The sequence below is a fragment of the Mixophyes fleayi genome, chromosome 9 (assembly GCF_038048845.1).
Source record: "Mixophyes fleayi isolate aMixFle1 chromosome 9, aMixFle1.hap1, whole genome shotgun sequence".
Taxonomy (NCBI): Eukaryota; Metazoa; Chordata; class Amphibia; order Anura; family Limnodynastidae; genus Mixophyes; species Mixophyes fleayi.
Window position 1 is genome coordinate 91,538,577 of NC_134410.1, and position 24,533 is coordinate 91,563,109.

Sequence of the window (24,533 nt, forward strand, 5' to 3'; positions counted from 1 at the left end):
CAAATCTATCTAATTTAGTTACAGATGAACGTCTTGACATTTATTTTACGAGTAAATGTTTTTGTTTGGACATACTAAATAAGAAATAATTGCAAATATTCACATGGTTAAATATATAGCATTTATTATTGGTAGACACTTCTGCCTAGTTGAGGAGGTTTAAAGTAATAACAAACCAGAGAAAAATTATAACAGAATCAAATTTGGCAAAGCCTTTACAACCACAATGAAACAAATCCCCTATCACAAGTGTAAAGATATACAAAAAATATTAATAACAGTAGAAAAAAATAACCAACAAAACTGTTGCAAAATGTATCAAGATCAGGATGGAAAATATCACATGTGTTTGCTATTAGGGTAAAAACACATGCAGAGATACAATTGGTGCAATCTTTTATATAAACAAACTGTCTCTGTTATTCTAATAGTATTACTTCTTTCCAACATGTTTAGTGATGTTGTAAATAGATCAAGCAGGAGAGGAGCTTTTGTAAGAAATGATTTGTACAGTGTCAATGGTATAAACACGTGCACATATACAGACGAGTCAACCACAAATTACATTGCAATGTAATTCATAGTGGTTACATTACTAAACAATACAAAGTTCCTTTCCCACACTCTGAACAATCAGTGCAAAGTTGCTCTGTATTGATTACAAGCTGATAGACCGCCTGACCTGTCAGTGGTGTCGCAGCTCTGCAAAGTGCATGGCCTCATCATTAACTGGGTTTTTTATTTTTCCCACATGGATTTCAAGCTGGAGGTAAAAAGAGGACAACCCCCCTGGATTTAGATGAGCAATACACTGGTAAACAAGGGCGTGTGTTAGAGTTTCTTAATAAAAGTTTTTTTCATGGTGTAGTTTTTTTATTTTACAGTATTTAATTGATGGATCATTACAGGTCTCGGTGGGTCCTGGATGGCAAGGGCATGATGGCACTTGTAGTACTACAAGTACCAACATTCTCTTGCATCAATGGGTATGCTGGTGCTTGTAGCATACCCAAACAGTTTAGGGCTGTCAGCGCTTGCTGGAACCAGTAGTGCACAAGAAAAATACTAATATCTGTCTTTAAACATTTTATTAACACCCACCAGCAAAGCTGTTCATTGCCCTGATTTTGCCACTATCAGACCAGGCCATAAGTGCTGGTTCTGGCAACATTTCTGAGGCAGGGTGGATGCACCATGTTTTTTATTTTATCGAATGACTAGGTCTGGCATCTCAACACCATGATGATCCGCTATTATCATGCGTTTAGCATTCACATGCAAATTTGTGTCTATTTCTTAAGATTCGTTTGACTCAGCATACATACCTAATTGCATATTTTTATTTGAGCGCATTATGGGTCTGTGTTTTAGATGCAAATGCGTTCAAGCTCTGTATCAAGCCTTATGTAGGAAGTTAATTTTAAATAAATGTTTCTAGGTGGACACCCCTTTTAATTCAAATATTGTGTAGTCAAATTACTTTTAGGTTTAAAGGATAATTAAACTCAAAAGGAAGGTGTGCATTTCAAATCAAAATATACAAGATAATCCTGAAAAACAATCCTGAATTTACTATGCAGCATTATGTAGGACTACTATCCCATGCTAAATAAACCTAAACTGTGTTTTTTTTTTTTTTAAAACATCAAATAATCATTGATACAGTAACCTTAGGCTAGGTACACACTGGTGGTTTTTTGTCTGATTATCGGGCCCATCACCCGATAACCGCTCGGCCACATAACGCATTAGTGTGTATAATCACACAATGAACAACAATTGTTTTAAAGTGCCGATTGTCTTTTCATTTGGTTGGTTGTACTGCTTAATAATCTTGTTCCAATCACCTTCCGATCATGTAGTGTGTGTGGACTCACGATCTCCATAGAGTTTACAGAGTCATGGTCTTTTCAGCCAATGCCGGCATTGAACATGTTCTGTTGACTTAAATGTAGAGAGTGCTCTAGATTGAATAGTTTGTTGTAGTAGTTTACTCCGGTTTCCTCCCACACTCCAAAAACCTACTGGTAGGTTAATTGGCTGCTATCAAATTGACCCCAGTCTCTCTCTGTCTAGTCTGTCTCTGTCTGTGTATGTGTGTGTGTGTGTGCGTGCTAGGGAATTTAGACTGCAAGCTCCAATGGGGCAGGGACTGATGTGAGCGAGTTCTCTGTACAGCGCTGCAGAATTAGTTGGGCTATATAAATAGATGATGATGATGATGATGATGATGATGATGATGATGATGATGATGATGAGAGAGAAAAGTGGAGTGGTCAATTCCAAGTTAGAAGATAACATAAGTGCTGAGAAAAGAGTAAAGATGGGAAGGACAAAGGATGAAGTGAAGTCACAAGAAAGGAGAACCATGGGTCCCAGAACTTGGTGAATATTTTCGTCGAATTGCGAATAACGCTGGTCATATATTTAATACGCTGTGTCTGCCAGACTTTATTAATGCCTTGGAGGGATGGGGGAGCCTGTTGCTGCCAGTCCGCAACAATTTGGCATGTAGCTGCCGAGACAATATGTCGTACTAATTTATTCTGATGACGACTTGCCGAGGGAACTCCCAGGGGTAAAAGAAAAAAATTGTGCTTCTGAAGAATAAAGTGAATCAAATGTTTGACAGCAGCACAGAAATGTTACAGTTTTGGGCAGGTCCACCAAACATTGAGGAAAGTACCCTCTTGGGAGCACCCCCACCACATAACGATCAGAGGAGTCATAGAGAATCTTATCGAGGCGTGAGGGCATGTAGTACCATCGAAACATTACTTTATAGACATTCTCTTATTTTGACACAGATTGAACTGGAGGCAGCATTTTCATGAGTCTCAGACCATTCTTCATCTAGTAAAGTTTCACCAAGGTCTCATTCCCAAGTAAGTTCATGGGGATCCTTGAGGCCCGAGAAGGATGGGGCAAGTACTGTAGAAATGAGACCTTTCGTAGAGAGGTATGATGCAGACAAAGATTTTCAAAAGAGAGGAAGACGAGAGACGTGATTTGACTGTGTCATGATAATGAGGTAACTCTAAGAATTGATAAAAATGTTTTGAGGGGATGTGGAGATGAGCTTGTATTTTAGAAAACTGAGGAAATGTCATGATAGAAGTGAGGTCATTGAGGTACCTGATGCCCTGCAAGGGCCATGACTGAAACACATTGGGAAAGGATCCTGGAGAGAAACGGGATCATTGGGGGGGGTGATAGACCATATTTTTGAGAGAGTAAGAGTAAGCAGGGAGTGTTTGGACGACGAGCCCTTGGAAGCCAGAGGAGAGTAGATGGCGAAAGCATTCCTAGATCCTCAGCCTCAATGCAAGTCCAGACTCATGTGCTTTCAGAACAACACCATAAAACACACTGAGCGAGCTGGAAAGAGAGGTAATAGCGTTGGAAATCAGGAATACCCAACCCTCCTCCCCGTGTGTTTATCTGTAGGACCTTAAGGCGGACTTTGCCAGACCAGATGAATTTAGAAACTTGAAACTGGAGGAACTTAAAAATATAGGGAGGCCATGAATGTGAATGGGAGAGGGATCTGGGAGATGAGTCTTGTTGGGAGGAGGTCAGAGAGGGGATTGCCAAGAGCTCAATATCCACACTTATTAAAGAAACTGCATACAAGCTATACTATAGGTGGTACTATACCACAGATAGGCTGTCTAGAATGTTTCCCACCTCTACTCCGAGCTGTTGGCGGGAATGTGGCCAGAGAGGCACGATGCTACATATATGGTGGACCTGTCCCCGTATAATCCCTTATTGGAACATGGTCCTTGCACTTATTAATTCCGTATCTGAACAACAGATCACTAAGGATCCCTTGTCATTCCTTCTCTCTCGCCCTATCCCTGATGAGACCGCCCCTTCCAACAAGCTGATATCCCACATGCTAGCTGTTGCCAAATCCCTAATAGCTAAACACTGGAAAGATCATAATCCTCCCTCTATGCAGTCCTTACGGAACTACATCTGGCATATCGCAAGCATGGAGAGTATTACATGCTACCTTCACGATAAATCCTACAACTTTGACAAGGTTTGGGCCCCGTGGTATCTCCAGCAAAGCCGTAGCTGTTTTCCCCCTTTGGCTCTCTCGTCCTCTAATGGTACATAAACTCTGGGCCGTCTCTGGATCCTCCAGGTTGGTCGTCGCGCGCCATGTGTAAGAGATCCATATATCTTGCGGTCTACTTTTTATTTTCTTATTTATTTTACAGGTCGTTATTCTGTAAATATGTTGCTTACAACCTCCTTTGTAATAGGTATGGTGATATATGTGCCTGTCCTTCCCAACCCTCCCCCCCGTTCCCCCTCCTTAACCCATTTTGTTTCCTGTCTCTTTCCTACCCCTTCCTTCTACTATAAAACTTTAAAATAAGAGGAGACATCTTGTTGTCTTAACACAGTTGGTTTTTACTTGTTGTTTGTTCTTTTCTATGCTGTTTCCTCTTGTAACAAATAAAGAATTTAAAAAAAATATATAGAGAGGGACACGAATGGGCAGAGTCTGGAAGAGGTGTAGGAGTCTGGGGAGAATATTCATCTTAACAGCCTTAATACACCCAATCCAGGAAATATAGAGGTGTAACCATGTAGTAAAGTCTAGTTTTATTTGGGCAAGAATGTGTGGAAAATTAGCTTGAAAGAGGCGGTGGTAGTGTTTAGTAATAAATACACCAACATATTTGATTTTCTAAAGGTGTCAGTGGAATGGGAAAGAACGCTCAAGTAGTAACTTGCCCTGTGTGGGAAATTCGGGCCTCAGTCTTATCTGAGTTGAACTTGTAGCCTGAAAAGTGACCATTGGATGAGAAATAGATAGAAGGACATCATCCACGTAGAGGTCAATTTTGTGTGGAGTGGCCCACTGGAATACCAGCTATCTCCTGATTGGCCTGGATCCAGGCGGCCAAAGCCTCAATCACAAGAGCGAATATGAGTGGCGAGAGGGGGCAACCCTGACGCGTGCCATTCGAAATAGAAAAGGGAGCCAAGGTCAAACCATTCAATAAGATCGTAGCCGATGGGGAACAATATAGGGGTAAGATGCCATTGAAAAACTTGCCAGAGAACCCCATCCTCACAAACACTCCATCCGTGAAAGACCAAAGAACATAATTTCATATAGAGTCAAGTAGAAGTAAATAAATTGTTATAAAATGACTAATCTCCTTTCCATCACAGACAAGAAGATACTGTCACCCTATCTGCAGCATACCTGCAATGTGTGTATGTGCAGGAATGGAAACCATTGACTGGTGGCTGAAGATAGCAGTCAGGGAAATAAACACAAGTGCAGCACACCAATATGCTACAGACTTTATGGACAGGATTGTTGGAGAACAGTTAACAACTAGAGTCAGTGTTAAAGCCAGAGTTTTGGTACCCAGAATAGCTCGAGTCTTGTTGTTAACCTTGATCTGAGTTTATACTGAAGGTTGAAACTGAACCATGGCTGTGATCAAGGTTAATGTCAAAAACTCAGTACTCAGGAAAACTTGGGACTTAACAGCAGTTGTAGTTAGGATTAATGCCAGATATTCGATACATGTAATAAATTGGAAGTCAATGGTTGCCATGATGAGGGTTAAAGCCAAATGTTCGGTACACTGAAAAATTTGGAACTGGTATCCAAAGTCAGGGTCAGAGCTAACATTTCGGTAAACAGGAACAGTCTGGACAACAACGGAGAACACTAGACTAGTGCTGTGAGCTACACAGGCTCCAGCACATTAGGACCAAGCGTACCCTGTTGTCTCTACACTACCCAACTAGGTCTGTGACGATCTTCGAGAAACAGAAGTTTCATTCATACCTCTCAAACTGTAATTTATGAATGAACGTATTTGACGTACTGCTTCTCTCGGAATTACAAATATTGTGGCCAAAATACATTTTCCTCTGAGGCCACATACAGAAAAAATCTATGCTTGTTACATGTTGTCACCTACTGCAATTAAATATATATATATCATTTTTGTGAATGATATTATGATATTAAGGAAAATAACCAATTTTGCTTTTCATTTATTCCTTTTTGTATTGTATCTCATTTTGGTTTGTTTATTTCCTCAATTCTTGGGATGTTCCAATTGTACGGAGTGCTAGGGAATTATCTGCGTTTTCCACTGTACAGTTCTAGTGAGGGAAGGGATTAACTCATTTTTCCCTGTATAGCTGCCCCTTCTCTAGGGACCGTCTTATCAAGCACAGCAAAATAGTGTTACTTTTCTTAGAATCAGCATCTTTGAAGGACACACCCACAAAAACACCACCAATACCCGCCTCCTACATCTTAACCTGGACTCCAGAGCCCCAAAAGTCCATAAAGGGTACTTATAAGCAAGGTCTTTATAGTAGATTTGACTGGCTATTGCTGGGGATCTTTATAGTACTGCTGAAGTTTGTGACAGATATACATACTCCATCTTTTTGTCAATGGTTAAAGAATTGGTTAAAGCTTAAATAGCAGGGTTCAGCTACTGGAGTTACTAGAGCTACTATTCACACAGGATATCTGAGCAGCACAGTGACTTCTACCTATCATGACCAGGGCACTATTTGTGTGGAGAATGTATGTTCTTCCTGTGTTTATGGAGTTTCCTCTCGGTGTTTCCTTCCACAGGCCAAAACATACTGATAGGCTAATTGGCTTCTGACAGTGTGTACAGCATACTTGCCAACATTTGTTTTTGGGCTTCCGGGAGATGCCGGCTGGGACGTGGGCGCGCAGGGGGTGGGGCGCTGAAATCACGTCATTTTGGCCCCACCCCCGTGACGTAATGACGCAAATTGCGTCATTTTACAGTGGGGGCGAGGCCAAACACCGCAATTGCAGGTGAATCGCAGCGTTTAAACCGAATTCTGCCCACTTCACTTCACTAGGAAGTGGGCAGATCAGGGAGATTGCCACACTCTCCTGGGAGACTCTCGCGAAATGCGGGAGTCTCCCGGACATTCCGGGAGAGTTGGCAAGTATGGTGTACAGTACTGCATAATATGTTAAAGCAATATAAATAAAGGAAAATAATTGTTAAGCTATAAGTCATGACCTTGACTGAATTACTCACCAGTACAAAGCAAAACAATGATAAGCTTGCCAGTGATATCTTTGAAAATTCACCTCATACATAGGATTTATTATGTCTGTTATTGGACAGATACAGATCACTCACTGGACAGATTTGAAATAGTACATTCACAATATTTAATTATTTCCAAGCTTTGATTTCTAAAAGTCTTATAATGATTTACTTGCTTTTTAAGTAAACATATCACAGTATAAAATGCTGCCAAATGTTTGTTTCATTGTATGTATTTATAAAGTTATCAAAAGCTGTTGTATTGTAAGTCATATATGAATACATATGTGATTTGATACTGTTAAGTTACAATATCTTCAGCATTTTTAATTTGAAGTCTACCCTTTAGAATCACTTATGTGCATATTTTATATTGTTCTTCTTTACAATTCCTCCATCACTTCTAAAATTGCTCCCTGTAGGATTTGGAAGGCTGGCCTGTCATCAGCTTTCTGTGAACACATAAAACACAGAGGTATAAATATGGAAATATAGAAAAACGTCATTTGTGAACAGATAGGGCCTAATTCATTTAGGAATGCAAAGTGAACGCAATTTTTAAACTAGAGGAAAATGCAAGCATGTATTCCCGTATTCAACAAGAGGACGATCGGAAGAAACTTTTCTAGTTGAATACGGGTATAAGTATGCTTTGTCTATATGGCACTTGCTGTATGCAGACAGACATAACACACTGCAGGATACGCACAATGCATATGTATATATAAAGTTCCATCATAATTCACAAAAAAAGTATTAAATACATTAACACCTCTTAATAATATAATCATTAATGAAAAACCATTAAAAAATGTTTCAATATGAAATACATAAATGAGGATATTATTAATGCCTACTGTACCTAAAATGCATTTTTACTGTTGCAAACATGCACTAGTAGGCATATGTAACCATCATCACTACAACTTGGCACTTACACCCAGGCGCGGGCTGGCAAATCTCAGCCCGGGGGGCAAACAGACGGCCACATCACATGACACGTGATGCGGCCGCGTCATTGTGATGCGGCCACCTGTGCGCTGACGCGGCCGCATCGCGTGTCCGTGGATGCAATATTGAGGTAATATTGCATCCACATTGGGGGGGGGGGGGGGGGGCGGCCCAAACAGCGGTCAGACTGAGCGGCCCGAGGGACCGGTGGCCCCCTGCCCCCCGGCCCAGCCCGCCCCTGCTTACACCTGCCCTGTAGCTGGTGCAAGTGATAGGCAGATAATCATATACCTAAGAAATGCCCAGAGCGTGAATAGGACAGATTCGTGTGTGCTCAACCTTGGGATGCCCTTACTGTACACTGACTATGTGCATACACCCCTTCCCTCCCCAATTCCGCCCTTGAAATCATAGGCAGTCGGAAGTTTTCTTCGCATTGCGTTAAGTGGAGTAAGGTCTATTTCAATTTTACACAAAATACTGTACGTACCAGCATTTACATTCCTTAATGAATTGGGTCTATAATGTTTAAATACACCTGACCAATCCAGGCATGTCACACACAATACATTCTACGATGCCTAGCAAGCATAATTTACCACAGCTCGAACACAATTTTAATAATTTTTATCAGATACCAGTCTAGGCTAGCAGCTTGTACTGATTTCATATTGTGGGTGGGTCATGTTCTTATTTATTTATATTTTTTAATGCCCATGCAAGGTCTGTGCTGATTATAATCATCAGCATGTATCTTGCACCAGGGATAAAGCAGCCACAACAGATATTCCTTCTAAGAGGTGTATCTGCACCTGCTCCCACCTCTACATACAAAGTATGTTCATTCTTGCCCACTCTCCCTGAATGTCCAGAAGACTCCCGGGAGAATAGGTAGGCCATTCTTCAGCATCCTGCCCACTAGCAATTGAAGTGAGCAAGATGGGGGCCTCCATGATGCAATTCACAGCAAAACGGGTCATTTTGGCTCCGCGTTCAAGAAAAAATAACTTGCATTTTACTACCACTACAGAATCTCCTTAAGGAGAGGGAAAAAATAAGTTGGCAATTATTTGTAAAGTGCGCTAAATGCCCTTATTATACATGGGCTACGTTAGCCCGCCCCTCTCCTACCCCATTCTGCCTCTCTCAATGTTCAGAGGCATAACAGACAAATACGTATAATTCTGCATACAGGCACATTTTTACTGTGCATGCTCTGTGCCAAAATCTAGATGAAGTCTTGTGTGTTCTCCTTTTGTGTGGATTTTGTCACACAATTCAAAACATACTGTTAATTTACTGCTAGTGTGTGTGTGTGCATATTACTGTATGTACTATATAAATAAAGGATCTAAAAGATGATACTGCTCACTTTGTGATCATGATGATGATACTTTTCCTGTCATCTGTGTAAGGCATTCATGTTTTTGTCTCTCCATTTTAGATCTTTTTTTCACAACATTTTAGGAGGCTTCATCCCCTTCTTCATATGCAAGCATTCCTACACCTGAAAAGGGGGGCCTCCCAAGAAGATGTGCACTTTCTGATGTCCAACTGTTGGGGTCGAGATTAGCATGAGCATATAAAATATATCTGCTTTCTCTTGGCGGTTAGCCTCAAGCAGGAAAAGATTGGGGGGGGGGGGGGGGGGGAAATACTGCTGCAGAAGGAAATTTATCAAGGTTTGGTTCTCCTGAATTATCTGGCTAACTTATCTTAAGAATTATCTTGGCAAACCAAGAGTTTTATGATACATAGGGGTATATTTACTAAACTGCGGGTTTGAAAAAGTGGAGATGTTGCCTATAGCAACCAATCAGATTCTAGCTTTCATTTTGTAGAATGCACTAAATGAAAGCTAGAATCTGATTGGTTGCTATAGACAACATCTCCCCTTTCTCAACCCCGCAGTTTAGCAAGTATACCCCATAGTTGCCATGTCTGGCTTGCATTACAGCGTTTCTGTTCATAAATTGGTTTGGATGTCATTTTTAGTGCTATCATGTCTGATTTATTTTAAAACTTGCCTTGTCACATTGTAAAATATAAACAATATCAACAATTTCTATCTGTACTCAAAAAGACATACTCTTAAAAAGTATATTATTTTTCATACTCAAGGATCATAGTTGGGAAACACTATGGGGAGAGATTACTGAACTCTGGTGTTTTTTGTGTTATGAATCCACTTGACTTAGACTTACCTCTGCCCAACAGCTAAGCATCACACTGTACACCTTTTCTGTTGCTAGTTGAGGTCTGTACAGGCGGACTCCCTTCATTATCTGATTCACAATTTCACTATTATTAAATCTTTCATATGGCATTTTTCCAAACGTGAACACTTCCCACATCAGGACACCTAAAGATTTAAAAGCCATTTATTATACAAAACATAAAAAGCCAATAAAGCTCAAGGCCAGCACAGATGAAGAACTTTTGTCCTAGGCTATGAGTACATTTGCTTTTCTGCTCTCTCTTTTCCTTAATTGGGCAAGATTCAAGTGTCCATGGCGAGATTTTATATGGCATTGGTTAAAATATAAAAATATTAAAATCTTTAAATGATTTTAGCAAAAGGAAGTGATATTAATACATATTCACCTGTAAAATATAATTTTGCAATACACAAGTGATGCTAATCATAAACTGCTGTAAATAATATCTGTATAGACAGTGATTTCTGAGGTCATTACTTTCATTAGTTTGGTGTTCATTAGAAAAAATTGTGCATTATCATGAGTAATGTCCCCTACTATACATTGTTTTGATATTATAAGTCACCTTGGATAAGGCCACAGTAGGGGATACGATCTATATTTATTCAGTGACTATTTTCAGGTATTTGTGCTTCTTAGAGGTGCTAGTAGTATCACCAAACTTATTCTGTCAGAGCAATTTGATAAAAAAGGGAATAGTCCGTAATGAAAGATAGATAATGTGCTACTTATCTAACCATAGTAAATACAAAGGGTTTAGAACTAGGGATGCTCAAGCTCGGTTTTTGAAAACTGAGCCCCCCTGAACTTAGGGAATCCGAATACCTAGCCGACTCGGTGCTTTCGTGTGTCCTCAGAACTGAAATCGAGGCAAAATATCATATTGTCTGAACTCGCAAGTTTTGGATTCCATAAGTACCTCTCTCCATGGAGGTCCGGCGCCATTTCACAGACAGACACAGAAGGGGTAGCAGCGTTCTTGGCAGTTTCCAGTGCCATTGCTTAGTATCATTGCTCATACAGAAACAGGAGGGGTGGCAGTGTTCTTATCAGTCTCTAGTGACATAGCTGTGTGCAGAAATTATGACGTGGAGGCATATTTGATAGCGTTAGAGCATGCCACCACCCGAGCCAAGTAGCCACCTGGAACTTGGTCTGAGCACCTGGCTCCATATCTTTCAGGAGAAGCACTGCGCACCTATACAGACCTAGACGAGGTAAAGGCAGGTGACTGTCAGCGACTGAAAATGACAATCTTGGTGAGGGTTGGAGTCACCAGAGTGGTGGAGGCCCAACGAAATCATGACTGGAGACTCTCCAAATATTTACAGGTTTGGGCTCAGCTTGCTGAACTTGGTAGAAAGCTGAAGAAGTGTTTACAGTCAGAAAAGAACTCTGTGGGCAGAATGATCGAAATTCTGGCCATTGACCATTGTATCCGGGGTATGGACTGAGGGCTCCAAAGGTGGGCATTGCATGTTGACCTTCAGACGTATGAGGAACTGGCTGCTGTGGTGGAAAGATACAGTGCCTTGCATCATATGCCCAAACCTCCATTGCCAGCTCCAAAGTTTACGCCTGGTAGGTGGAAAGGTGGACCGGACATTGATCAGGCAATATTGCCTGACAAAAAGGCACCCAAAACTAAATCAGGACCAATCTGCTGAGTGCAAAGAGCCTGGACAACGTTATTAGAACCTATGGATTGTTCCCTAGCGTACACACAACCAACCAATTTGAGCTGCTGTACTATGAATCCAGTTACCGAGAAGTCCTGTTTGTTCCACGTGGTGGTGTTTGTGAATTACCATTTGGTGCTGGCTCTGGCAGATTCAGGTAGTTAACTGTCGTTAGCTTACAGCTCAATAATACCAGATAAATTGGCTTACAAATTGCCCAAGGTAAAGGTACTATGTATCCACAGGATGGCCTGAAATATGACAGGACTGTTTTGCCTGTGACTATAAAGGGACAGTCAGTCACGGTAGTAGTGGCAGTTGTCCCAAAACTGCCATACCCTTTAATACTGGGCAACGGCTTTCCGCTGTTCAAGCAGATCCTCTAGGAGCGAATCCAGCCACACATGTCGACAAATGAAGATTTGAATTGAACTGAATTCAATTAAAGCAGAAAGTCCAGCCTTGACGGAGGAGCTTGAAGGAACAGAAAATGAAAAGTGCCATGATCTACCACGAAACCTGAACCAGAGGTTGGATCATAGACAAAGGAGAGCGCAGAAGATATTCCTTGCATCGTTTGTTGGCGAGACCTCGGGTGAAGCAGTCACGCCTCCCAATGAGGACTCAGACTGGGCAGAATTGTCTAACTTAATTCCATTAGGAGACTTTGGCCAAGACCAACTGTCACGAGCGCACAACCTATCCAAGATACAGCAATCTGAACAGCTGGCTGTGACTGGCGTCACCTTAGTTAACTAACAATGAATACACCTTTGCCACCACAAAGAATTTATTATGGTGTCTTTATGTTCACCAAAACCACTTATTAAAGTTTCACACTTAAATCACATACACATGTAGCATGAGCCTCCCTGAGCTTCGTAAATTCTCAAACAATCACAGAGAAATATGCTAGAGTAAATATGTTTAATCTGAAAAATATTTCCAAGGCTTATTTACAAAAAGGTAATAAACAGACATACAATAGGTGGCACATAAGTTTCAAAAAATAAAATAGGAAATAAAAATCAGAATACTACTTACGAGGTAGTCTTGCTGTGTGTGAGGGAGCACGATAGAAAAATATGGGACATTTCAGTCTTGATAGACCCCTCATAAAATGCACAATTTGATGTCTAAGGCAGAAGATTTACAAGCTCTTTACCCCCACCTTAGGAATTTACACTTTCAATTAAGTCAGATTGATTCCCAAAATGACAGAGCTTTCCGAAGTAAATTATCTATCACTAAGATATATGTTTGGACACCACAGAGAATCTCTCTCCTCTGCTCTGCTTGAGTGGCTAGATGGTTTACAACTTTGGGACTTCAAACTCCCCCGAGATCCTTATCTATCTGGCTTATTTCAAAAGACTCTTTGTTAATTGCACAGGTCACCTAGGTCAGTCAGCAAAGCATACTTTCAAAGGTTACATAAAATATACATTGTCATACATGAAGTCAACAGAAAATAACAGTCAGTCATTAGATATATAACATTTCGTCACACCAACTTGGAGATGTTGCCTTAGCTAATGTCTATAAGAATGTAGTTGAGATAAATGGGATAGAGAAGGCCGACAAGCCTGCAGAAGGTATTGCCTATTATATGGTAAATAATTATCTGTTATAAAGAGTTTCTAATGTACAAGGTAGAACTGTAGATCAATTGTTAGTGACACAAATCCATACACCACTTGTTCTCAAAGCTGCGCATACACATCTGTGTGGGGGACACTTGGTGGAAACTAAAACAGGGGAGAGTATATATTGCTCGGGTTCTATTGGCCTGGAGTGTACGAGGCAATAAAAAGATTTTGCTGGTCATGTCCAGTATGTCAGAGAACATGTCCGAAGCCAAACTACCGGTTTAGGTGTATTGGTATGGATTTGGTAGGTCCATTAGAGAAATCAGCCAGTGGTCAGTGGGCAGTCGTACGTACTGATCATAATGGATTATACCACCAGGTATCCCGAGGCTATACCTGTGTGCAATATAAAGTCCAGTACAATAGCAAAACTCCTTCAATATTGTACCAGGTTGTGTATCCCCAAAGAAATCTTGACTGATCAGGGTACTCCCTTTATGTCCCATCTAATGAAAGAGCTGTGCCGGTTGTTAAGAATAGAAACATTACACACATTAGTATATCGCCCGCAGACTGACAGGTTAGTGGAGCGTTTTAATAGGACACTCAAACAAATGGTGAGAAAGGCATGGGCGCAGGAAAAATGGGACTAGGATGTGTTTTTACCCTATATATGGTTTAGAGTGAGGGAGGTACCTCAAGCATCTAGAGGATTCAGCCCCTTCAAATTGCTGTATGGCAGGCAGCCAAGGGGCATTTTGGATATTCTCAAAAAGGGCTGGGAACAACAGAGTCCTTAAGACCCCAATGTGATCAAATTTGTGTACCAATTGTATGACAGCTTGGGGAAGATCACCCCGTTGATACAACAACATATTCACGAGGCACAGGCAAGGCAAAGAAAGAACTACGATAAGTCAGCCGTAATTAGAGCTTTCAAACCAGGTAAAAAAGTTCTTGTCCTGGTACCCACACAAGAGAATAAGCTCTTCACTCATTGATGGGAGGCATATGAGGAGATTGAGGCTGTGGAACCTGTTAATTATAAAGACAGGCAGGAGAAAACCCATTCAGTGCGGAGACGACAGACTGAGGAATTGGTTCCGAGGAACCTTGATGTGTTCCTGAAGCTAGATGTGTAGCTGTGAAACAGTAGATTAAAAAAATGTTGGACCTCGATGTCATTGAGGAATCCAACAGCAACTGGAATAGCCCTAATGTGTTAGTGGCCAAGCCGAATGGGAGTATTCATTTTTGTAATGATTTTAGAATTAAACGAGGTTTCCCGTTTTGACACTTCCGATGCCCAGAATTGATGAGCTGGTGGAAACCTTGGCCAATATTATGTACCTCACCACGTTATCACAGGAATTCCTACCGACTGATGTTAGCGCTACTAAATTGGGAGGCGCGGAGTCTAACGCACCCCCGGTGTTCACCAGGGACCCCCACAAGGAGGTAGGAGATTTGCTGCGTGAGGTGCGCAGGTCGAGGTTCTCCCAGATAGTCACCAGTGCAGCGAAGAAAGCGTAGTCAGATAGGCCAGATTGGAACTAAGGAGGCGCGGTACAACGGAGATAGACGAGAGAATAGTCAGGAACAGTCCAGGGATCAAAACCAATACGGGCAACAAGTTACAGAGGAGTTTCCAGGAGAAGGGTCTAGGCAACCCAAAATCAGTAACCGAATAATACATAGAAAACACAGGAATGCTGGAGTTGAGAACCAATACTCTGGCACCTAATGGTGTCAGAGTGAAGTTTAAATAGCAGGGGAAGAAAGCTGATAAGCAGATGATTTCCGGCGATCAGACATAGCTGATAGTCGGAGCTGGCGTCTTGTTGTTAGGCAACATGAAGTGTCATTTGGCGCATGCGTGCTGCGGACCGGGGCCGGGAGGATGTCCCATTGCTAGGCAACGGGACGGGAGAGACTGCCCGAAGTCGACTATCTCCGGCACCTATGTGGGGTTGTCACTCACCGGACTGTGAGTGCCATTTCCCGTGTCTTCAGGAACCGTGGCCGTCCTCCATCCTGAGGGTCTGCGCATGTGCAGCCCTTATCAAGCCGTCAGTACCTGTTGCTTTTAATTGATTGGATGATCTGGCAACCCTCCCTATTTAAACCACCTGTGATCAGTACCTGGTTGCCTGATCTTGGAGTCTCATTCCCCATGAGCCTCTGAAGGTGTTCCTGTGTTCCTCGTGTATTCAGCTCCTGCTGATTCCTGTTTACTGCTATTGTGGTTTCCAGACCACTTCAACTCTCCTGTGTTCATCGTGCCTGCACTCAGCTGATTCCTATCCGCTGCCTCCGTTACTACTACAGAGTTCCTGTTCACTTCAATTTTCCGGTGTTCATCGTGCCTGCACTCAGCTGATTCCTATCCGCTGCCTCCGTTACTACTACAGAGTTCCTGATCGTCTCAACTCTCCTGGGTTTATCGTGTCAGCTCTCCGCTGCCTCCACCTCTACTACTGGATACCAGACAGCCTCAACTCTTCCATGTTCTTCATGTTTCCAGTTCCACTTACTACTGCTTCCTGAGTATTGCTTCGTTGATTCTGGATTACCTGCCGTGCGCTGCACCAACCTGATTACCGCTTCCACCCTCCAGTGGTCTCTCCTCCTGCCGGCCTTCAGCCGTTCAGGTATCACTGCACGTATCTCTGACAGCCTGCTCTCCTGAACCGCGGTATGCATACTTTCCATTGACTTTGCTTGTGTATTGCATATCCATCTGGACAGAGTTGTGTTCTCCTCCGGAGCCTCCTATCCACTGAAGCTATTGTTACCATTGACTTTGTTTCCTATTGCCTGGATAGCTATTGTGACTTTGTATACTTCAAGCAGTGCTTGTCAGTTATCGTTGTATTGTGGATATCATCGTGGGATCAAGTTCTGTGTGCCCCGTGTATACTCTGCTTTACATTCATCTCCTTATGCCCCTCCTCACATATATATAGCAGTGGTACAACTTGCTGACGCAGACCACTGACTCCTGTTCCCTGTGACACCAGTTTCAAGTATCCTCTCACATAAGCAGTGGTAAAACTTGCTATATGCAGACCACTGACTGCCCCGTTACCTACTTGCACCTGGATTCCATTCCTTCACTATAGACAGTGGTACAACTTGCTATACGCAGACCGCTGACTCTCACTACCTCCTCGCTACTCCTGGACATTCCTCCCCCCTATAGCAGTGGTACAACTTGCTATACGCAGACCACTGACTTTCCTCACGTTCCCTTGTCCATCTGGTTCCCCGTGTACATTCATCTACTCCTTACCAGTTGCTGCTAGTCATAGTCTTTCCTCGAGCATTCTCTCACCATCTGCTGTTTCTCCTGTTCCGTTGTCACCCTGCTACCAGAGAACCATAGTACCAACTATATTATTCTGGTAAGTACATCATCCTGGGCAAAGACTCCTAGGGGTGCGGAGGCGGCGCCTGACAGTATCCTCCCCCTCTTTCATATGTGCGGTACGAGGACCCGACAGAAATCTAGCCAAGAGTCAGGGAGCATGAATATCCTCTTCGTTGACCCATGACTTTTCCTCCGGGCCGTAACCCTTCCAATGAATCAAGAATTGACGTCTTCCCGAGACATACGAGACTTCAGAATGTGTTCCACAACAAATTCTTCACCTAGTATAGTTTTAACCGGAGGAGGTGGAGAGATCATGTTGGAGAACTCGTTGACAACCAGTGGTTTTAATAGAGAGATATGACAGTTACTGTGTATCCGAAGGGAGGCCAGTAATCGGAGTCTGTAGGTGGCCGGATTGATCACATGCAAAATAGTGAAAGGTCCGATAAAACGAGGGGCGAATTTCATGGTGGGGACCTTGAGTCTAAGGTTGCGGGTGGCAAGCCACACTTTGACTCCTACTCGTAGTACAGAAAGATTCCTACGATGACGATCCGAAAATCGTTTGTAACGGACCGAGGACTGAAGTAGCTTAGATCGCACTTGGGACCAAATCTGAGCAAAATTGTGAATCATACTCTGTCTGGCAGGTACAGAAGAGTTGGTGGGGTTAGAAAAGGTGGGCAGAATGGGATGTCTACCGTAGAAGTAAAAGAAGGGGGAATTGCCTGTGGATTTGTGCTGATGGTTGATATGAGTAAACTCCGCCCAGGGCAAGAGCTCACTCCAAGAAGATTGCTGATCCGAACAATAGCACCTCAAGTAAAATTCCAAGTCCTGATTAGTCCGCTCCGTCTGACCATTGGTTTGCGGTTGGTACCCGGAAGAGAATTTTAGGTTGATACCGAGATGTTTGCAGAAAGACCTCCAGAACCTGGAGACAAACTGAACTCTGCGGTCTGAGATGATCTCACTTGGGCAGCCGTGGAGGCGGAAAAACTCTTGGATAAAAAGGAGTGCTAATTTGGAAGCAGAAGGTAATCCTTTGAGAGGCACGAAGTGAGCTAACTTCAAGAAGCGGTCAACCAGCACCCAAATTGCATTGATACCATGGCTGGCAGGAAGGTCTGTAATGAAGTCCATGCTAATACTGACCCATGGTGTGTCTGGTACCGGGAGAGGATGGAGATGACCAGCCGGAGATCTCCTAGGATCCTTATGTCGAGCACACACCTCACAGGTACGAATGTATTTCTGAACATCCGAGAGCAGAGAAGGCCACCAATATAAACTAGACAAAAGGGAAGCCGTTTTCTTGACCCCAGCATGACCAACGAATCTGGCATTATGAGCCCATTTCAAAAGTTTAATGCGTAAGTACTTGTCTACAAAAGAACGGCCAGGAGTAGGAGTCTTGAAGGATGAGTTCGTCAAAGCCAGAATTTTGCAAAGGTTGATAATGGGTTTAGCTACTGCTAAACCCATTATCAACCTTTGCAAAATTCTAGCTTTGACGAATTCCTCCTTCAAGACGTGACATCCGAGGAATCGAAGGATCTGGATAAAGCATCGGCACGAAAATTCTTAGTACTGGGCCGGAAGGTCAATATCAGTTGGAATCTGTTGAAGAATTACGACCAATGGGCCAGTCAAGGCTTCAGACACTGTGCGGACTGCAAGCAAGTGAGATTCTTATGGTCTGTAAAAACTGTGATAGGAAAGCGAGCCCCTTCCAATAGGTAGCGCCATTCTTCTAATGCAGTCTTAATGGCAAGGAGTTCTTTGTCGCCAATCCTTGAATTGGCCTCACTGGCAGAGAATCTCTTGGAAAGGAAGCCACATGGACTAGATATGCCTGCGGAGTTCTTATGGGACAGAACGGCTGCAACCCCCAAGGAGGATACGTGAACTTCCAGAAAGAAAGGTCTATTCTGATCGGGTTGAGATAAGACAGGTGCAGTCATAAAAGCCCCTTTGAGAGCTTGGAATGCTTGTACAGCCTCAGGGGGCCAGGATTTAGAAAGTCCACATTTCCGAGTGAGAAGAGTAATGGGAGAAATGAGTAAATTGACGATAATAATTGGTGAATCCAATGAAACGTTGGGTAACCTTTAGGCCGGAGGGTTGAGGCCACTTGCGAATGGCTTCCAATTTGCTGGCATCCATCTGAAGACCAGTACCCCAGACTATTTATCCCAAACAGGGTACCTGAGAGCAATTGAAGAGGCACTTCTCTAGTTTGCAATATAACTGATTATTGCATAGGCGAGAAATAACTTCTTTAACGTGGTGAAAGTGGGACAAAAGGTCTTGTGAAAAAATCAGGATGTTGTCCAAATAGAACACCACCGAGTGATAAAGTAAATCTCGAAAAACCTTATTAACAAAGTCCTGAAATACGATGTCCAAAAGGCATAACAAGGTATTCGTAGTGACTGTCTCTAGTGTTAAATGCAGTCTTCCACTCGTCCCCTTTTCGTATTCTCACCAAATTGTAGGCCCTTCTGAGATCCAATTTGGTAAATATTTGAGCTCCGTGAATACGATCGAACAGTTCAGAAATAAGGGGAAGGGGGTACCAGCTTTTTACCACAATGGCATTTAATTTTCGATAATCAATGCATGGTCTGAGGGAGCCATCCTTTTTTTTAACAAAAAAGAAACCTGCTACAGGAGGGGATGAAGATTTGTGGATAAACCCTTTCTTGAGGCTCTCAGTAACATATTTGGACATGGCCTGGGTCTCCGGTAGGGATAGAGGGTACACCCTGCCTCTAGGAATACTCTTTCCAGAAATGAGATCAATAGGGGAATCCCAAGGTGATGAGGGGGAAGAATCTCTGAAGCGGCTTTACAGAAGACATTGGGAAAGTCAGCGTAGGCCTTGGGCAGGACCACCTGGGAGGATGTGTCGAGACAGGAAATCTTGGGTTTGAAGAGGGGAACCACTCGCAGACACTTCTTGGTGTAGTAGTAGGAACTCCAGCGGATCACCTGTGCTCGTTGCCAGTCGAATTGTGGAGAATGGGTTCTTAGCCAGGGTAACCCAGGATGATAATAGGGTTAACAGACTGAGGTAAAACCAAGAAACTTATATGTTCGGAATGGAGAACTCATACCTCCATCTGGATCGGGGAGGTGGAGAGAGAAATAGAACCATTGGCGATTCTATTGCCATTGAAGGCAGTGAGAATTAGGTGCTGAGATAGGCAGTGGCGCACACGGGGGGGGGGGAGGGTTTCTGAGTCTCCAGAATCCCCCCCCCCAACGCTAACTCAGTGTCCACCATATCGGCACTGTCCTATACAGCAGCCGCGGCGCTGTCAAAGAAATATCCGCGGCGGTGCTGTATTGTATACAGCAATGCCGCGGATGCTTCTTTGGCAGCGCCGCGGCTGCTGTATAGGACAGCGCTGCCGAAACGGAGCTGCTGCGCATGCGCCCGCAGCTCTCTCTCGTGGTTTTTTTTTGTCGTGGGGGGGGGGTGAACCCCCCCTGACAATCCTGCGTGCGCCCCTGATAGGGGCACCATAGGAAGACAGAGTTCAGACACATATTTGGAGGAAATGAAGTTCCCGGCGGACCCCGAGTCCACGAAGGCCCAGGTGGTATATGGACCTTTGGGAGATAACAAGGTAACAGACATCAGAAACTCCGATTCCTTCCGAGAATAGGGAGGAAGGGACTGGGATCCTAGGTTAACCTCCCTGTTATCACCTAGAAGGGTGCGTTCCCCTGCCTCTTGGAACAAGCAGCAAGAAGGTGTCCTGGCTCGCCACAATACAAACAAAGACGATTCCTCATTCGCCTCTCCCGTTCCTCAGGGGAAAGGCGAGAGTGATCTATCTGCATCGGCTTCTCTGTAGACAGAAAGCGTAGTCAGATAGGCCGGATTGGAACCAAGGAGGAGCTGTACAACGGAGATAGACGGGAGAATAGTCAGGAACAGTCCGGTGATCAAAACCAATACAGGCAACAAGTTAGAGGAGAATCCAGGAGAGGGGTCTAGGCAAGACAAAATCAGTAACCAAATTGTCACTGTGAGTGCTACTTCTCGTGTGTTTAGGAACCGTGGCCGTCCACCATCCTGAGGGTCTGCGCATGTGCAGCCCTTTCAAACCTTCAGTACATGTTCCTTTTAGTTAATTGGCTGATCAGGCAACACTCCCTATTTAAAGCACCTGAGGTCAATACCTCATTGCCTGATCTTGGAGTCTCATTCCCCATGAGCCTCTGAAGGTGTTCCTGTGTTTCATCGTGACTGCACCAGCTGATTCCTATCCGCTGCCTCCGGGTTTCAGCAGTATCCTGCTCATCGCAACTCTCCAGTGCTCATCGTGTCTGCAGCCAGCCGATCCGCTGTCTCCGTGTGCTACAGTGTTCCTGCTTGTGTCATCTCGCCTGTCTGCATCGGATCAACGCCCCGCTGCTTTCATCTCAGCTAGACCGCCTCAACTCTCCCGTGTTCTCCAGGTGTCCAGTTCTATATACTACTGCTTCTTGAGTATTGTTTCATTCCTTGCTGGTCTACCTACCGTGCGCTGCACCTACTTAGTTACCGCTTCCACCCTCCTGGGACTTCGCATTCCTGCCGGCCTCCAGCCGTTCAGGTATCCCTGCACTTCTGTCTGACAGCCTGCTCTCCTGAACCACGGTATGCATACTTCTCATTGACTGTGCTGGTATATTGCATATCTTGCGGGACTGAGCTGTTCTCCTCCAGAGTTTCCTTTCCACTGAGACTTTTGCCATCATTTGACTGTGTTTCCTTTTAGCGTGAATAGTTCTTGTGACTTTGTATATTTGTGCAGTGCTGCTCAGTTATTATTATTTTGTGCCTATCATCGTGGGATCAAGTTCAGTGTGCCTGTGTATACTCTGCATTGCATTATCTCCCCGTGCTCCTCCTCACTAATATATTTCAGTGGTACAACTTGCTAGAGGCAGACCACTGTTCCCTGTTTTCTGAGTCACCAGTTTCCAGTATCCTTTCACATAGCAGTGGTACAACTTGCTAACGCAGACCACTGACTCCCCGGATACCTTCACCTGGATTCCATTCCTTCACCCAGACAGCGGTACAACTTGCTATACGCAGACCGCTGACTCTCATCACCTCCTCGTTACTCCTGGACATTTCCCCTCACTATAGCAGTGGTACAACTTGCTATTCGCAGACCACTGACTACCCTCACGTTTCCTTGTCCATCCAGTTCCTCGTGTACAGTTATCTACCTACTACCAGTGCTGCTAGTCATAGACTTTCCTCGAGCATTCTCTTACCATCTGCTGTCTCCTGTTCCGTGATCACCCCGCTACCAGAGTACCATAATACCAACTATACTGCTCTGGTAAGCCCATCATCTGGTGATACCTGGGTAAAGACTCCTAGTGCCCGTGACACAAATAATACATAGAAAACACAGGAACGCTGGAGTAGAGTACCAATACTCTGGCACCCTAATGGTGCCAGAGTGAAGTTTAAAATAGCAGGGGAAGGAAGCTGATAGGCGTCATTCGGCACATGCGGACCGGGGCTGGAAGGACGTCCCGTTGCTAGGCAACAGGACGGGAGAGACTGCCTGAAAGTGGCCGTCTCCGGCACCTATGTGGAGTGCGCAGGCGGCGCCTGACAGATCTAACCAAAGGCTACTGGCAGATTCTCCTAACACCATCGGCCAAGGCCAAGACAGCCTTTTCATCCCCAGATGGGTTATTCCAGTAAAAAGTACTGCCTTTTGGGCTACATGGGGCTCCCGCCACCTTCCAAAGAGTCAACACAGCACCAGGAGAATGCAGCTGCATAATTAGAGGACAGTCATCCACTCCCAGGACTGGGAGAAACATCTACCCAAAGTGGAGGCAGCACTACTCTCACTCAGGGAGGCGGGTCTAACCACCAATCCTGAGAAGTGCGCATTGGCCACGTGTGAGTCCAAATACTTGGGGTATGTTGTCAGACAAGGTCAGGTCAAACCCCAAGTTGACAAAGTAACAGAGGTCAGAGATTGGCCCAAGCCTATGCTTAATACCCAGATGAGAATCTTCCTGGGTCTAGTTGGGTACTAACGCCGGTTTATGGCTAATTTTTTCACTAGGACTGCTTCACTTACAGAGCTTCTAAAAAAAATTTGTCCAGATAAGTTGGCCTGGTCAGAAGCAGTGGATGTTGCCTAGCGGGATCTTCAAGTGGCTCTGTGTTCGGCACTGTGACTGGATCACTATTAAATAACTTTTGGTAAGAATTTATTTAAAGCAAATAGCGCAGGACACTTATTTATGTAATTGCACGTGCACTTATATTTTATATTGTGTATATTGTGAGATAGGAAATCGTTATCTCTGAGACCAAGGTAGAAAAGTAGTTTTTTCTGTTTAACCTTGCTATAGGATATGCCTATTTCTGATGTATATTTCTGATACAATGAGCCTGTGTTTACCAAGCCTTTGGTGTATTGTGATGTGGGGAAGTGGCTTGTTTTTGTTTTTTTGTTGTTGTTCTGTGGAAATGTGTATTCAGCGACTGTCTGAAGTATTTATACCAGTCAGACCTTTTGACTTGCTAGTGAGTCTCCTGCCTCTGAAACAAGATCCAGGAAATCACAGCAAGGTTTTTAAGAATTTCATAGCGAAGTATAAATATTAGTGGCTTTGCAATGCATGTAAATCCATGTTTGTGTAAATAGAGTACATCCTGATTCTAAAAATAGACTATTTCAGAACTGCATAAAAGATGAGCTGTGTGACCATGCAATGTATCATTCTGATGTTCCATCTGACCTGACCACCGATACCTTAAATCAGTGGAACTGCCCTTGTCAGGACACTTGAGCAATAAACATCACTCTGCTTCAGAGACCTGCTTGACAACTTCTCCAATATTGCTGTAATCCTGTGACCTGCCGATTAGACCCTAAAATCTAATCCGTTCTCCAGCTGTCTGAGGTTTGGACCCAAGCTTTTCCAGTACCACCGCTCTGCTTGCTACATGCAGCTCTGGTCAGTGTGATAGGCCAGGGAGGATCCATCCACAGCAACCCGGATCCATAGTAAGAGGTCCGGAGCTACCAGCCCAAGTGTATAAGCACAGGAGTACACTCGCAGTGACAGTTACCCAAAAGACACGTGGTTCTGAGCGCCGTAAAGAAGTTCAGTGGTGGCAGCAGGCCCCTCCCACTGCGGCAGGAGGGGCATATTCGAAATAATGAAAGGGAACGGTGGCAAAGTAAGCCCAGCCAGTTCCCAGCAACAACAGACAGGGTGGCATAGGCGGTCCATCCTGTCACATGCACCAATACTCTAAGCACTTTATTTCAGCAGGATTTTGTATCTCCAAATGAATGCCTCTGGAGTAGGTTTTGGTGCTGTTCTCTCGCAGAGGTTTAATGGGACAGAAAATCCCATACTTTATTTAAGCCAGAAACTTCTGCCTAAGAAGATAAAATACTCCATGGTGAAACTGGAATACTTGGTGATCAAATGGGCCACCGAGGCTCTCATGCACTAGCTGCTGGGTAGGAAATTCACTTTAGTCACCGACCATGCACCACTGAAGTGGATGCACAGGAACAAGGAGGTGAATACCCGGGTAACTTGATGGTCCCTAGCACTGCATCCCTACCACTTCA

At 43.8% G+C, this 24,533-nt stretch overlaps 1 protein-coding gene across 3 annotated transcripts in view; it reads right to left on the bottom strand.

Annotated features, from left to right (window-relative positions):
* Positions 1 to 7,120: 7,120 nt before the first annotated feature.
* The window catches only part of BTK (Bruton tyrosine kinase), a 265,703-nt gene continuing 248,290 nt past the window's right edge, over positions 7,121 to 24,533 (bottom strand). For all 3 annotated transcript variants that reach the window (XM_075184676.1, XM_075184675.1, XM_075184674.1), the window contains 2 exons: positions 10,250 to 10,407; positions 7,121 to 7,546 (listed from right to left, as the gene is read on the bottom strand). In XM_075184676.1, coding sequence (XP_075040777.1) covers positions 7,478 to 7,546; positions 10,250 to 10,407 — 227 coding nt within the window. In that variant the 3' untranslated portion in view covers positions 7,121 to 7,477. The remainder of the gene's footprint in view (positions 7,547 to 10,249; positions 10,408 to 24,533) is intronic.